General features: G+C 41.6%; 1 protein-coding gene across 1 annotated transcript in view; it reads right to left on the bottom strand.

Moving 5' to 3' along the window:
- The window catches only part of CATSPER3 (cation channel sperm associated 3), a 36,443-nt gene extending 26,783 nt beyond the window's left edge, over window positions 1-9,660 (bottom strand). The window contains exons 1-2 of the mRNA XM_044454603.1: window positions 9,545-9,660; window positions 3,937-4,090 (exon numbers count right to left, since the gene is read on the bottom strand). Of these exons, the coding sequence (XP_044310538.1) occupies window positions 3,937-4,090; window positions 9,545-9,660 (270 nt within the window). The remainder of the gene's footprint in view (window positions 1-3,936; window positions 4,091-9,544) is intronic.
- Window positions 9,661-16,430: the final 6,770 nt, after the last annotated feature.

Here is a 16,430-nt window from a genome sequence, read left to right as displayed (position 1 = left end):
TCTTGGATGCAGGAAACAGTAAAAGTGATCTGTGTACACTTACATCATGCACACATTTTATTTAACTACTATAGTTCCCAAATATAAAAATTCATAACATACAACAGGGTACACAATATTTTCTATACAGAAAGAGCAATGGTGAAGAAAATTTGTCTTGTGAAACAAGGCTGATGCTTGGGTTGTGGCGTGTTGATGCACTGAAGCCACGATCCCATTGACTGAGGAACATGATTAAAATTAATAGGTAAGATGATCAGCCAAGAAGGGGAAATAATAGCAGAGACACATTTGGAATTAGTATTAACGCACTTATGTCCTACAGGGAATAATTAGTGTGCTTCTTGGAGGAATACAGTACAAGTGTGGAAATTAAAGTACAAAACACTTATTTCCCTCGATGCCCAACGTCCAAGGAAGGGTTGAAAACTCCCTGTCTCAGAAACTTGACTTTTTAACAAAAAGCTTTTAAAGCAATAAATGGACTCCTTGACATTAGCCAGACTTCTCTTTTGGCTTCCATGCCACAGGAATATATATAGTTAAAGCTCAGAGGTTTGTGTACAGTAGCTGACTTCAAGTAAGCAAAGACATTCAAGGTGCGTGAAAGATAAGTGCTTCTCAAGAGGAAGACTAAATCGCAAGAGAGAGGTGATTAACAAGGTGAACATGTTCATTTCAACTTTAAAACAGCATTCAAGCCAGATGGCGACACAAGAACCTCCAAGCATCAACAAACCATCAGGTGGCACGCGGAGCACTAACGAAGCTGCATGCCAGCAGGCACCAAAACCGCGTTGCTGGATTCAGCCCAGCTCCCTCCTGTGAGCCGTGCACTACAGCCCTCCACCAGCTTCGTGGAATACATTAGCTGCGGCTTGTTCAGATGACGGACCGACGCAACTGCATCAACTTGCAGGGAAGCAGGGAAACCATCGCACAGGTGGGAATATGCAACATCTGATGTGCAGCGATATCAGATGACTTGGATGATACTGATGTGACAGCATCAAGGGCAGGAGGCCAGCTGGGCAGATGTCCTGCGCTTGAGTTATGCTGTCCTCGGACAGTAAATGTAAAAACCTCTGAACTCAAGATAGCATCAGTACATACATGGCAGAGGAGCTTTGGGTTTTACTGTCTTGCTAGCTAACCAGCTCTGAGAAATGAATCAAGGTGGGTTACAAAAATGTCAGGAAGTCAAAATAATCAAACAAGAACACAGTAAAACATTTAAAAACATCATCAGCATGAACACTGGTTTGAGAGTCATGTTAAAAAGATAGCTAAGAAGCAGGAAAAGTGGGAAGGGAAGGATATGGCTTTACTGACAACCCCATACCTTTCTGCCTCCAATCCCTTCCACTAATCAAGTCTGAAAGCAGACAGAAGATGCTGCTGAAGAGGTGAGGTTAACGAATACCTGTTTCTAGAGCTCTAGAATTTTCTGAACTGAAGGACCATATGAAGGCCACAAAAGAGATCACGTGCTAGGCCACCCTTTGTCTCCTGTTTATTATCCGCCGGATAGTGCTGAGAATAAATTAGAAGATTGGTATGGACAATAAACTATGCATATATTTGATAACTGGGATTTACTGGAAAAATATATAGGGCACCTGACAAATTTCTCCAGTCACTGTAAAGAAAGGTAGCTTCTTCAACCTCTTGTGCAAAATGTTTATACTTTCAATATTAGCAGGGAGATGCCATTTTATCACCATGATCATTTACTGTACTCTGGTTTGTTCCATTACACAGAAGAATATAAAGTTTTGAAACCATATTTGTACAAATCTACTAAACAAGGTCATTTGGACAGCAAACAAGACAGGATAAAAAGACCAAGCTGGAAAATTGTGGTCCTTCATTGCACCATAATATCACTAAATACTTTTGTAACTTTACCCATTTTGCTCATTTTGCCCATTTTTAAATTTCAGTTCTGCCCCTTCTTCAACCCAGCAGTTTCCCAGTCTATATAGTTGATCTTCTGAACAGCAATCATCCCCATTCTGTTTTCACTGCTAGAGCAAAATACATTTTCCACAGTAACAGACGGCCATCGGCATTGGTGTTTGGCCTACCTACAGAATTAGTTGAGGTATTCAAAACATGTGGAGGAATGTGCAACGCAGGATCTCCCTGACATGTTTGCACCTCTCAACACCAGTTTTGCTGTGGTGGTACCAGCAGGATGAAATAAGGAACTCTCTGTGGTTTGTAAGCAAAACTCAACTGCATAGAAGCCCCACACGTGTTCTCGCACGATCAGTTTTACCTTAAACCATGGGTCCCCAAACTACGGTCCACAGACTGGATCTGGCCTGCCATGCCCATTTTTCCAGCCCGCCATAGCTCACCATGTGTGCGCGCATTTGTGCACGTGGCAAGGTGCTGGCTTGCTCGCAAGATCGTTTTGGACTCGTTGGGAGAAAATGACCATTACGCACGTATGCCCCTGCCTTTCTGCATGTGCACCCCCCCAGCTCGCCCCCCCCCCCCCCCCACACTGCCTTGGCGGCCTGCGCCCATCCCTGGCACCTTTCCACTGGCCGCCAATTCAAAAAGACCCCTGCCTTAAACTATGCATGAAACGAAATTGTTCAAACCAAATTGCACTCCCAGCACATGCAGTGACATGGTGGTGGTGGTGGCAAGGAGGCAGCTCCTGCGTGATATGGGGGGCTACACAGCTCCCACAATTCCCTGGAGTTACCCATCCTTGATGTAGGCCCTGATTTCATGAAAGTTAGTCATGATTAATAACCAGCCTAGATGCAACACCCTCACACAGTGAGCAATGGCATGAATGGCTTTTTAAAAGTAAACATCAGGCAAGGATCCCCTGTTCTGGATCAAGAAACTACTATGGGGCTTTAGCTTGTCATTTCTTTGACTCCAATCCATATTGGGGACCCCACTCCTGCTATTTACACGAGGAGAAATGCACTAACTGAATCTAATTCAATCTGTGAAATTTTAATTCTAATTCTAAGAGTCTAATTGAAACCAATGAGACATTAGTCCCAATTCACAGGCAGCTGCTAGCTTTTAGTGAAATGTAGCCACAAGTAATTTTATCTTGATCTGGGCCTTAATGTATTCCCGTTCCCCAATATTGATTTCTTTATTGTATTTATTTGCTGCTCCATAGCCCAGTAGGCTGTCTGGGCAGTTTACAATAAAACAGGAGAAAGAGCAATAAAATAAGAGTTAAAGGCATAAAATACAATTAAAAAAATACAAAAACTAGGAATCTGCAAAAATTTCAAGAAGGCACATAGAAATTAAAACAATGTCAAAATCAACCCCCACTAAAACACCAGATTGAATATAAACATTGTTACCTGATGCCAAAAACCTAGCAGCAACTTCCTTGGGGAGGGTGTTCCATAAATGAGGTGCAATCACGGAGAAGGCCCTTCTCCTAGCTACTTCCCCCTTCACTTCATTGGGAGATGGTTCACGGAGAAGGACCTCCCTCGAAGATCTTAGTGATTGCAAAGGGATATATGAAGAAAGGCAGTCCCTCAGATTCCCCAGTTATCCTTTGCAGCATGGGTGGGGGCCCACGGTCCTCCTGGCGCTGTTAGCCTGCAACTTTCACCCCCTTCACATTGCCTATACCAGCCAGGGCTGATAGGAGTCGCAGTCTGGCAGCATCTGGAGAAGCCCAGGTTCCCAACTCTTACTTTATGGGAACTATCAGTGAAAGGAAGCTGTTCCAAAATTATAGCTGGTATACTGTAGGGGCACATGGGGGTCGTGCGTTCCATCAGCTTAAAAAAGTGCAGAATAAGGTACTACCCACAACCTGGCTTGAAGCCACAAGAGAAAGAAGGGGAGAAGAGCCGTGAATCTTACACTCCCTGATACCAACCCTCATTATTTCCTTGTTAGGCAAACTAAGAAATCACGAGCCTTAGCAGTTACCTCCAGGAAGAAATGGGACTCATAGCGAGCTTTATAATCCGTTTCTATCGCCAAAAAGATTGCATTGAGCGTGATGGTGCTGATCATAATGGACTTAAACAGAGGATGGTAGAATATTTTTTCAATGAATTGGTAGAGATCATTGTCTCTTCTCCTGGAAAGGGAAAATAATGAGAGAGTTAAATCCATAGAATGGAGAACATTTCCATTGTCTTGACAGTAAAGCAGATCTCTAAACCAGCGAAGCCATTGCTCATTCAATGAAAGACAAGTTCGTACCACGCTATGAGAAATGCTTGTGCTCAGAAATGCTTCTGATTTTTATGGATTTTTTTTTTTTTACTTCTGAAAGGTTTTATATACTTCTTTCCTTTATAAAAAAAAAATCCTAAAGTAGTTCACTAAAGTAACATCTACAAAATACACTGAACTTGATCAATAATAATTACACAATGGCAGAACTCAACTTTCCATTAAAATCTCCAAGGGCCACCAGCCAAGGGTCACCAGGCAAACTGGTGTCAGCAGAAATATTCCAAACTAGGATAGAACTGCTGGGACAGTTCAGTTCAAGAATGGGGAAGGTGCAGCCCTCTGAATTTTGTTGGGCTGCAGTTCCCACAATCTGTCACAATTGGCTATGCTTGCTAAGGATTATGGTAATTGCAGTCCCCCATCTAGAAGGCTACCATTCCCCAGCCCCACCTTCCTGGGAGAAAGACAGGAGAGTGAAACCCTGTTGATTCTCCTGGATCTCTCAGCGATTTTCCGTGCCATCAACCATGGTATCCTTGTGGACAGGCTGGCTGGGGTGAGAGAGGGAGGCATTGCACTGGAGTGGTCCCACTCCTACCTGGCTGGCTGGTTGCAGGTGGTGGTGCTGCGGGACTATTGTTCTGTGCTATGTCAGTTCTGCAGTGGGGTACCACAGGGCTCCATTGTATCCCCATGTTGTCTAATGACTACATGAAACCGCTGGGAGAGATAATGTCATGAGCGGAGCTGGCTGGAGCTGGAGGTCAGACTAGATGGCCCGGGAGACCCCTTCTGACTCGCTCTGTTTCTATGTTTCTATAACCTGGAGGTATGTGCCGAGTACCACCAATATGCAGATGACATGCAGCTGTACATCTCATTTTCATCAAGCCCGGGTGAGGCAGTGGCCACTCTGAATTGGTGTCTGAACATGATAATTGGATTGGATGAGGGCCAATGAACTGAGACTCAACCTAGACAGGATGAAGATGCTGTTAGTGGGTGGTTTGTCTGTCTAGCTGGATGATATTCAACCTGTTACAGGTGGCATTGCACTCCCCCTAAGGACAAGGTGTGTAGTTTGCAGGTGCTCCTGGACCCAGTCTGGTCGCTTGAGGCCCAGGTAGACTCAGTAGCATGGAGCACCTTTGATCAGCTTCAGCTGTTCTACTTAACTATGACCCTGCCTGAACACAAGAGAGCTTAGCTACAGCAATCCATACTCTGGTAACCTCCTGCTTGGATTACGACAATGCGCCATACATGGAGATGCCTTTGAAAATGGTCCAGAAACTCCAACTGAGCCAAAACAGGACAGCAAAACTGTTAATGGGGACTGGCTTAGGAGCACACATTACACCCATCCTCTTCCAGCTACAGGGACTGCCAGTTGAAGTCTATTCAGTGCTAGCATTAACATTCAAATCCCTAAATGGCTTGGGGCTCAGTTGTCTGAAGGACTGCCTCCTCCCATGTGTACCTACCTGGACTCACCATCTCCAGGAGGCCCTTCAAAGGAAGCGAGGTGGGTGGCCACCAGAAGAGCCTTTTCCGGCGAGGCACCCCTGCTGTGGAATAAGCACCTCAAAGAGGTATGTCTGGTGCCTACTTTGTATTCCTTTTGGTGCCAGGTGACACCCTTTTTATTTTTTCAGCATTTTAACATTTTAGCTTGGTTTATATATATATTATTTTATATGCATTTTATTCTGTCCTGCTGCTATGCTGATTCCATCACAATTGTGCTTTTGTGTGTGTCTTTTTAAATATTTGTTTAACTGGATTTTTTGTTAACTGTCCAGAGAGCCTTGGCTATTTGGTATAGAAAGGCAGTAAAGAAATAAAGGACGAGAGCCCTCCAGGTGCAATGCATGATTGCACAGTCCTTCCTAATTCATGCCCAAATGCCCCATCATTTAACTCTCCTGCTCTCTTACCTTCCGAACACTGGTTTTGAATTCAACTTGTAAGTGAAACCTGCTTAGCATTAACACTGAGGCAGAAGTGAGACAAGCCTTCCCCGTGACCAAGATCCACAGCGAAAGAACTTGACGCCTTGACATCAGAGCTAAGAGACTGTGAGGCAGCCACACTGGCTCAGTGGAATCATGATAGCGCAGAGAAGCCAAGAAGTGCCACATTATTATCTGGGTGGACCACTGTTTCCAATTTGCTGAGTTAAAACAAAAACCAGAAATGCCGTTCACACACGGACTCAGAAAGGCTTCATTTTACAGTGTATGGGATAAAAGTTACTAGAGTTGCTTTCCGATGAGGTTTTTATTGTGCCATCAGCCTGCCTCATTCATGGAATTTTACCAGGGGACCAGGCATCTCTCCCTTGTAACCCTCCCATGTTTTTCCACTGCTGCTTCTTTCTTTCCACACACCCACCAACGAGGAAAAGACTGAATAACTGCACAACCCCTTTGGACTGACAGCTCTTCTTTGGCCTCAGAAAACCAGTCACTCCCTGAGCCTCTGTAGAAATCGCTCAACCCATCTGTGCCCATCGATTAGAAACCAAGAGTGGCGATCTACAGAAACGTAAGACGACACTGTAAAATCTATCCCACCTATGTTTCACAGACTGTCAAGCACATTTCATTCCATCATCTGCTCATTGACAGCACTGAATTTTGTAAATGCTCATGAGTATGTATCCGTGCAAATTAAAAGTTGTACAAATTTACACTCCTGAGAATGTACCCCCCAGAAAATCCAATTTCCTGAAAAATTCATATTCTTACCCTTTAGCCTATGGGGTAACTATGCACTTTTGGTGTATGTTCTGCATTTTGTAAAAGACAAAACTAAATTTGTGTAAAATTACCTAAAAGCTTTAAAAGTTTTTCTGTAAGTCTGCAGAAATTGCACAGATCTGAAGAAGTCAATCTGCTGTGGATGTGTGTGTCAGATTCTTAGAAATGTGAACTCATCCGAGTCTATTGCAGATTTCTCTGAGATTCTGTGTATGTTCCCAGGAAGGGGTACATCAAACCCAGCCTCCCTCTTGTATAGCCTCCTTACACACAAGACTGCAAATGAATGTGCAGGTAGTCTATCCTTGCCTCTAGTTAGCACACTGAGAGCCAGCCAGCTGGAGTCTTCCTGCTCAGAAGAAGGATTTGCACTCCCTTCCCTTCTGCTGGCTTTATATCACTCAAATGCCCGATGTTCTTTCTTGGAAGAACCTGCCCTTCGGAGGAGTGCTACTTCACTCGGACCTGCAGCAGGATTGCCTCCTCTTTCAGAAGTGACCCTTCTGGCCTGAGGCCGATGTGCCACTTCCACAAAAGAGGTTAAGCTCAGGTTTGGATACACCTGCAGTCTATTCCTGCTAGGAAGTTCCAAGTTCCTTGTCAAAGGAAACCAGTCAGCTATTCTTCCCTCTTCTGTCTTGGCTCAAAGAGTTTTCCTCTCCGCCTTCCAGCCCCTCTTTCCCACCTGCCTTCTCCCACTTCTGCTGCCCCCCAGGATGTCAGCGCCCCCTCTGGACTACCTGATCAGCCTCAGGCCCCTCCAGGCAGGACTCCATTTCACCTTTATCCTCAGGCCTCGCTGCCTGGGCATTTGCAGCCAGAACATAAGGCTGACTTGACCCAAGAAGTCCTGGTGGCCTGTTACACATTCCTAACAGCAGGTCAGGCTTTGGTCCATTTGTCTCAGTTACTCTCTGCTCTGACTGGCAGATCACTCTCTGGGGTGTGCGGCAGAGGGATATTAAAGTGTCACTACAACTGATCTGGATCCTAGATCCAGCGACTGAGCCTGGGACCAGGTGTGCTACTCACCGAGTGACAGTCAAATCACAGAATGCAATAGGCTGCCCCCTCTAAGAGAAGGAAGCTCTGCTGCTTCTGCACATTGGAAATACGCCATGACCCAGCCATACCTGCACGGAATTGGCTACCATTGAAAGAGGCAGACCTTCATGAAGCATTGCCCTACCCTTGTCTCCTTTCAGAGATTCAGCAGCAACCTTCCCTCTGGGATGGGAAGCGCTCTGGGCTTACAGGTGTCTCAGAAGGGGTCCCAAAGGTTACCTGGTGCAAATCCCCAGCCAAAGCAGGGAAACCGGGTATATATTCCTAAATAACCTTTTGGAAAGAATGGTCCTGTGGCCCCTAGGCAGCATCTATGACTTTCCAATTCCTAGATGTGAGGCCCAGGGGCTGAGCTCCAACCGCAGAGCTGGGCACCAGAGCTCTGAGACCTCCCGTGTCCCCTTGCAGCCAGCACAGAAAGACCCAGGCCAGCTGCTCTCCAAAGTTAGGAAAGTGGCCTCAGAAAGAGGGGAAGGGGAGGCGCTTAGGGGAATGGGGAGGGGAAGAAACTGAGGGGGAGCAGAATTATATTATTTTTTACATTTCTATAGCTCTCCACAGTCAAATGTAAATTCTGCAGCTGCTCAGAATACTTCTCTCCCGCTTTAAAATCTTCTAGCTAGATGGCTGAAAAATCTCATCTAGCAAAAATGTAGACCAGGAGGACAAGAAGGCAGATTTTCACTGCTGCTGTTCCCCCTGCTCTGCACGAAATGTCTGGATATGGGGGCTTACAAGCACCTCAGTAATATTGTGCCCTGCAGGGACATGATTCTTTTTTATTTGTGTGAGCAGTATCTGAACTTATGTTGGTTCAAGAACAGCTGTAGCAACTTCATTTTCCATCCAGAAAAATAATGGGTGTGTTAGCACTTGTAGTGAAGTCACAAAAGACAACTGTACAGCTTATTAAAAATTGATGGCATCTTTCCTAGAAGAATCTTACCCAGTTTGAAACATGGAACAAGTTTGCTGTGCATGTGCGGTCAGCAAACCAGGATGCCTTAAACGTTAGCCTCCAAGTCTTGGTAAAACCTTTAAATTGGTATTTCTTGGCAATGTGACCAGGCATCCTGGCCAAACTGCCTTAAATGAGAAACCTGAAGCCATCATACTTCAGGCACATCATGAGAAGACAAAATCACTTGAGAAGACATTCATGGTAGGGAAAGTTGACGGCAGAAGAAGAGAGAGACCAAACACAGGATGGTTCCATTCCATAAAAGAAGTCAAAGCCTTGAACTTACAAGAGCTAAGTGTAGATATCAAGGACAGAGTATTTTGGAAGGTATTCATAGGATTGCCATAAGTCAGAAATTATTTGAGAGCACAACAATGTGCGACAGTTTTATAAGGTTCTTTACTGTCAGAAAATACTTCCTGGCATCCAGACTGAACCTTGGTTCCCTGAGCTGTGCATAGCAGACTGTGGCTACCAGATTTTTTGGTTCAAAGGTCTGTGGAACACCTTCAGAGAAAAAAGCAGCATGTGAAGCAGGATTACAAGAACCTGACTGAAAACTTACCTATACCCAAACAAATATTGTTTCACCTCAACTTCAGAGCCAGACTTAAAAGCCTCAAAAGATAGCTTGTCGATAAGCTGACGTCCTTCAGGCAATTCTGTTGCCTCTACAACCATATTTCCAGATGTTTGAACTTCACTTATGAAGGCAGGTCCCAGGTGTGCATGTGTGCACGCTTGTGCTAAAGCCTTTAAACACACTGGAGACTAGAACAAAAATCCCAGTTGAAAAAGAATGGAACTTCTTATGTGAACTCACAAAGTATTCACTGCTACAGTTCTAGAATGTCACATGTAAGCTCCAGAATAAATTTGAATTCTCTAATAACAAAATAGTTATTAAAGGCATGAGGAACACCAAATTTCAAGCTTTTCAGGGCACAATCTTACAGCCTCCTGGCCTCAAATGGGAGACTATAGGGTTTTTTCAGAATCTAAGCACCAAATTGCTCCAACCTCAGTGGACTCCCAAGGCCAAATCTACCCTGCCTCCTTTGATGCCAGCAAAGAAAGAATGGTGCCACATTGGAACTTGGAGGAGGGAAAAAAGATCATGTCAGGGGGCAGGAAGGGGAGATGCTGGGACCAGAGAATTGCTTTGATTCCAATCTGTGCCCAATTCCAGACTGAAAACATCCATCTAGATAAAATGGAGGCTGCAAAGCATGGATGGCACTGTCTTGGATGTTCTGAGCTAGGAGGCTTCCATGTATCTGCTATGGGAGTGGAGAAAGTCAGAAATCTTAAGCACCCTTACATGGAATTAGAGAGACTGTCACCTGGTTCATATTTTTAACTGAACTGACCTAGTTCACACTTCCAGGACTAACATGAGGATCAGAACCAAATTATTCTTCAGACTGTACATGTCCCCAAATTTTGTGATAAATATGGAACCATATTAAATACGAATTCCAACACGAGTATTGTTTTAGCATGCAGACCCAACAAGTGTGGATTATGTGAAGGTTAAACAAACCTCAGATAACCCATGATTGGCTCCAAGCTATGTGAGGGTTGCATGATAGAACGCTGAAGCTAAGGTCATCTAGCATGGCTAGCTGGGGCGTGCTGGGGGCTACAGTCTCTTTTTTGCTTAACCTTGCACAGAGTTGTGACCTAAATTAGGTTTCGCCAACTTTGTGCCTTCCATAACTTCTAAAATGTCTGCATCATCCAGGGCTAGGGGATGCTTGGAGTTGTAGTCTAATACATTTGGAAGGCAAAAAGTTGGGGAAAGCTACACTAAGTTCAGAGATCCAAAATCAGTTATAACTTTGGATGACAAAGGACTCATGAAAACTAGATGAGGTTGGAAGTACAATTTCCATATAAAAATAAAAGAATTATTGTATTATCCCAGCTTACCAGGGAGGGGAGTCTAGTCTTTACGTGGAGTTTATGGTTTTTGTTCAAGATATCCCAAGTTTGATAGAAGTATGTACCTCCCTTATCCTTTAAAGACAAAGTCAATCTGTCCATTTTCATGCAGTCCAAAATCTTTTTTAAGATCAACTCTTCAGTAGGTGGCTCTTCGCTTCTCCAATGTTGGACAAATGCAATCCTCGCCGCAGTAGTTATATGTAGAGTCAAATATATAGCTTATTTATCAAAATTATCAGCAACAATACCTAATAAAAAGACTTCAGGTTTAAATGTTAACAGTTTATGCAGCATTTCCTCAAGCCATTTGTGTATTTTAACCCAGTTTTTTTTGCCTTAATACAGGTCCACCACAAATGATAAAAAGTACCAGGTTTATGCTTACATTTCCAACATCTATTTGACATATTTGGAAACATTTTTGCTAATCTATTTGGTGATAGATACCATCTGTAAAACATTTTATAAAGGTTTTCTTTATATGAAGATGCTAAGGTTATCTTAATATTTCTTTCCCACAGCTTTTGCCATTTCTATAACTCAATACCATATCTAAAGTTTTATGCCCATATTATCATAGTTTCTTTAACTTGTTCATCTACCATTTTATAAGTGCCCCTATCATAATCTCTATGTAGCTATTTTATCATAAAAAGAACAAAAAAAATAGCATGCTGAAAATAAACACCCCCCCCCAGGGCCTACATAAACCAACATCCTGTAACATCCAACATATGGTATCCTGAATAGATGGATTTGTTTCATGAGAGTATATATAAACATAAACTCTATAAATCAAAGGATTCCAGGAAGTAGATACTGTTTATGCTCAATCACTTTGTTACTTATATGGCCAATAAAAATGATACAAAATTTAATTATGCGTGCAGAAATTATAGAGTTCAATTATTTTCATCCAGACATTCACATTTTTCTTCTCCTTTAAAACACAGGATGCGTATGTGTGTATAAATTCTACAGTGGCCTTTTAAGAAGCAGAATAAATACCTTATCTTCCAAACACATGTTTCTAAGATATCTTCAAACAGACAATGTTCCCTTAACTCAGACTAGAGTTTGAAACACCCCTTCCAGAAGTAAGTCCTTCTGAAAACAGGTGGAGAAAATTCATCTGGGGCAGAGAGGAATACAAGTTCAATTCAGCGTCCATAAAAACACAGATTCCTGTTCAGACCTCCCCAAACCTAGGTCTAAAAGGGATTGCTAAGTTTGAAACAAATTCAAACATAGATCTGAAAAGGCCTTATGGGGCTTCCTGGTCACATGGAACGTGCTTCTAAGCGCATTCACCCAAATGCAGGTAGGAATTCTTTTCAGACCTAACATCCAAAGGGGTGGCTGCATTTGTCTGCTGCAGTGAAAACAACAAAACATCTTGAAGTAGGTTGAACATGCGCCCAGGCAGGCATGCATGTGGCTACTTGGAGGTTCACCCTGACAATGTGCTGTGCACACGATCTTTTAAATTTATGTTACCAAGTACTAATTAAAATACCAGATATACCAGTGTATAAGGCAACTAGTATGCAAGCCAAGGTCGATATGTTGGCCTGTTTTTCCATTGTTTGTCATATGCTAGGTGTATAGGATGACTCTGAATTTTTGCTTTGCTATTTTTGATTTCATGGGTCATCTTATCCACTGATAAATACAATAATAATGTGTGGAACAAGCAACCAAGAAATATGTTTCAAAAAAATACCTGTATATATTGGCATGTAAGACGAGGTCAGTAATTTGGATATTTACATATGTCAACCCCCAATTTTCACTTTGCTATTTTCAGTTTCAAGGGTCATCTTATATGTGGGTATATATGGTAGGCACCATAGTGTAAGAGGAATCAAAATCCAGAAACAAGGATTTTGAAAGAGTAATATGAAGTGCTTATTCACATTGAAAAAATCAAAACTATTTTAATAATTTAAAGGAAAACTTGCATTTATAGGGTGAAAGAAAGTCCACATATACTATAAACTAGCAATCCTAGCAAAAATAGGATTTTACCTTTACCAGTAGTAGCAAGAATGCAAAACAAGCTGTATAATTTTTGTGTGTCTATCTACATATGGAGAAAGAGGAGGGGAAAAACATACATTATGATTCAATGAGAAGATTTCAATGGGTGGGAGCATTGCAACTGAGCAAATTTTAGGGAAATGTGAGGAGCAGGTTAGATTATACAGGAAAGTCATGATTTTCTTTTAAAGAAGATTTAAGGATGGAAGAGAAAATATTCATGGACATAGGAGGAAGGGTAAGTCACATCTGGAAGAAAATGCAAAGACCAAGTCGCCTAGCAAGTTGTTCCAGGGAAAAGAGATCTGATGAAAAATTAAGCATTTAAACCGGGGGTGTCTAACCCCTGGCCCACGGGCCATGTGTGGCCCAGGATGGCTATGAATGTGGCCCAACACAAAATTGTAAACTTAACTTTCTTGAGCGTGAACTTTGTAGACAACAATATTGTGTCGTGATGTCACATAAAATAAACGTACGTCTGTTCTTGCTATATGTACGCGTGTGTGGCTTCAGTTTTACGGTGGTGTGTGGCTTCCAGTGTGCTATCTTCCAAGCGCAGACAGTTGAAATGACACCATCAGATGTTACATGTGCTCATAGTGACTTGGCAAGTGAAACGCAGCTATTATCAATGATATTTCAACCTACCATTGCAAACAATTTTATACATTTCAACATGTTGGCTAAACACAGTCCTGTGAACAGCGAAAAATATGCAGCCTTGCTTTTCGGTTTGATAGAAGAAGTTGAAAACAGATTTCAGAATTTCTGGGAAAATAAGCACTATTTTGGTATATTTACAACTCCCATTTTCAGTCAACATAAATATGTTACCTGCCAATGTTCAAATGGAATGCATAGAGCTACAATCTGACATTCAGCTTAAAGAAAAAATTGATCATGGACTTTTATAGGTGCTATCCTTCCAGAGACAAATATCCTTTAAATCACAATCACTTCTTGTTCATGTCTTCACTTTTTGGCAGCACCTACATTTGTGAGCAACTAAGAGTAAAATTAGAACCAGAATATCTGATGAGCACCTTGAGAACTCACTGAGAATTTCAGCTACTTCCATTGAACCAGATATTGATGCATTAGTTTCTCAAATACGATGTCAAATATCCCACTAGTTTTAAGTTGCCCTCTTTTACTTTTATAATAAAATATTTAAAAAATCAATGAAGTTTTATTACTTAGATATGTTCATTTTCTATATTAGTTATTGCAACTTGGGACCTGCTCGACGATTTTAAAAGACTCTCCAAACAGAGCATCGCATAATTAGGATTATTATGTGAAGACTTTTTTGCTTATCTGTGGTAGTGGAGATCACAAAAATTATGCACAGACCTTTTTTTTTCTTTTTTTGCTCATCAGCTTTCATTAGTGTTTGCGTATTTAACGTGCAGCCCAATATCATTTTTCTTCTTTCAGTGTAGCCCAGAAAAGCCAAAAGGTTGGACATTCCTCATTTAAATTTTGGTGAGAACCTTCATTTTTCTTTTATTGGGAAGAACCAACATTACCATTTTATTTTTCAACTAAAGGATTGGTCGGCCAATTCTAAATTATTGCAAAATGCTGCATTTGGAACCTTGGAGAAGCAACCAGCATGGTTTTTTCCATGCTGGCTTGCAGGGGGCTCCAAGCAAAGATCCTACATCCTTCGCTGGAGTGATTTTCCAAGCTTGAAGCTGGGAATCCAAACAATCTAGGTGTTATCTAGGGGCCATGTGATGGCTCTGTAAGTTGCAGCAGTATTGTGGCCATTCCCATTTTTGTCTGGCCATCTCCAGCAACAGTCATGGCATGCTTTAAAATTTATGTGCTGGTGCAGATGATATTTTTGAGTCTGTCCTCAAAAAGGTTGCGGGGAGTCCTAGATTATAATTTTGTTAAAAAATAAGGGAGGGCATCCTGGAGAAAATTAACTTTGAGATTCTCTACCTAAGCATTAATTGAAGCTTATGGTTTATACTCTATACATTCCTGACCAGATTTGTTCTGCAAAAACATTTATGTGCAGGGTATGTCTAATATTTAACAAGTTATAAATGGGAGGTGGCAGAACAGAGACAAAGCATATTTCACTTTGGCTGGAAGTGATGCAGTTCTGAAGTGGCTAACAAGTACTTCGTGAACACTTGTAATGGAGGGCTGACCTCATGTTTTTGAGAAGAAATGGGGCCTCCCCATCAGGCTCCATTTTATAAGCTCTGAAATAATGGCAAGGTCTGTGCATTTGGCAATTCACCTTATGATTGCATTTGCTTTCATGAACCATGAGATGCAAGAAATCACTGAATCAAAATTTATCAAGAAGTCCAATATTTATCAGCTGTGGCCTAAATCAGGATAATAGGTTTCAGTAATATACTATTTATTAATTAATCAATGTCAGGATGATGGCATTATCACCAACATGGTTTTGCAAATGATCACCATTAACCTTTTAACATAATTGTCACTGTCTGGACTTTCTGTATTTCATTTTCCTCTGTACTTACTGCTTCCAATTCCACCCCATGATCTATGCTGCCCTCTAACTTGCAGTTTTCAAAGTGCCACTATATATAATTGTGGTGTCAATCTGCATATGCTAACATAAAATAGTGTTAGTTTTAATTAATAGGCTACATATATTTCCTATAGCACCTATCAACACACTTAATAATTTATTTTGAAATGTTACCATGAGGATTAAGTTATTATCAAACTGCCTTAAAAATTACACAGGGACCATAAGTGGTAATATAATGACATTTCCATTTATATCAATTTTTCTCATAAAGATGCTACTGATGACATTCTTCATATATGGCAATTTAGAATTTCCCTCTATTATTTTTTGTCATTAGAATTTACTGAACAGCAGCATGTATTTAAAAAAGGATATATTCTTGTTTTTATTCTGGCAGGAAATGGTTTTTAAAATAATGAACAGAATGTAAAATAAAACTATTTCATTGGGATCAACAGCTCTTGAAATGCAATGTAAGTAAAAGAACATGGGCTACTTGTACCCACTGTTTCATCAAACTTATTTTATTAGGAAGAGCATGGTCCTACCACAATGTGGCATCTATGAAATATGGCTTCCTAGATATTTATTCAATTTTGCTTACATGGTGTATAGCAGATGCCGAAAAACATTTTTAAGGGCAATTGTATTTGATAATTAAATTTTCTAGAAGTAACGAACAAAGAAAAATCTATCCAATCTATCCTTCACAGTCAGTGTTAGCAACCAGAAGCACAATTGTGCTCTTAGCAGTGGAGCCTTATGTGAATGTGGAAAGGGAAGGAGATAAAGTTGCGCTTCAGCCTTCACTCCTCTTTCTATGCTACCCAGAAGACAACTTTAGGGCAAATGTTAGATTCATGCATGCATACATGGATACAGTAATGTCCTTCTCATGGCAAGCACATGGAAAACCATGCTCCCCTTTTCAGGACCC

This window comes from Varanus komodoensis, unplaced genomic scaffold (assembly GCF_004798865.1).
Source record: "Varanus komodoensis strain SLA01 unplaced genomic scaffold, ASM479886v1 scaffold7_3, whole genome shotgun sequence".
Lineage (NCBI taxonomy): Eukaryota > Metazoa > Chordata > Lepidosauria > Squamata > Varanidae > Varanus > Varanus komodoensis.
Note: the sequence above shows the minus strand (reverse complement) of the source record. Positions and strands in the feature narration are given on the sequence as shown.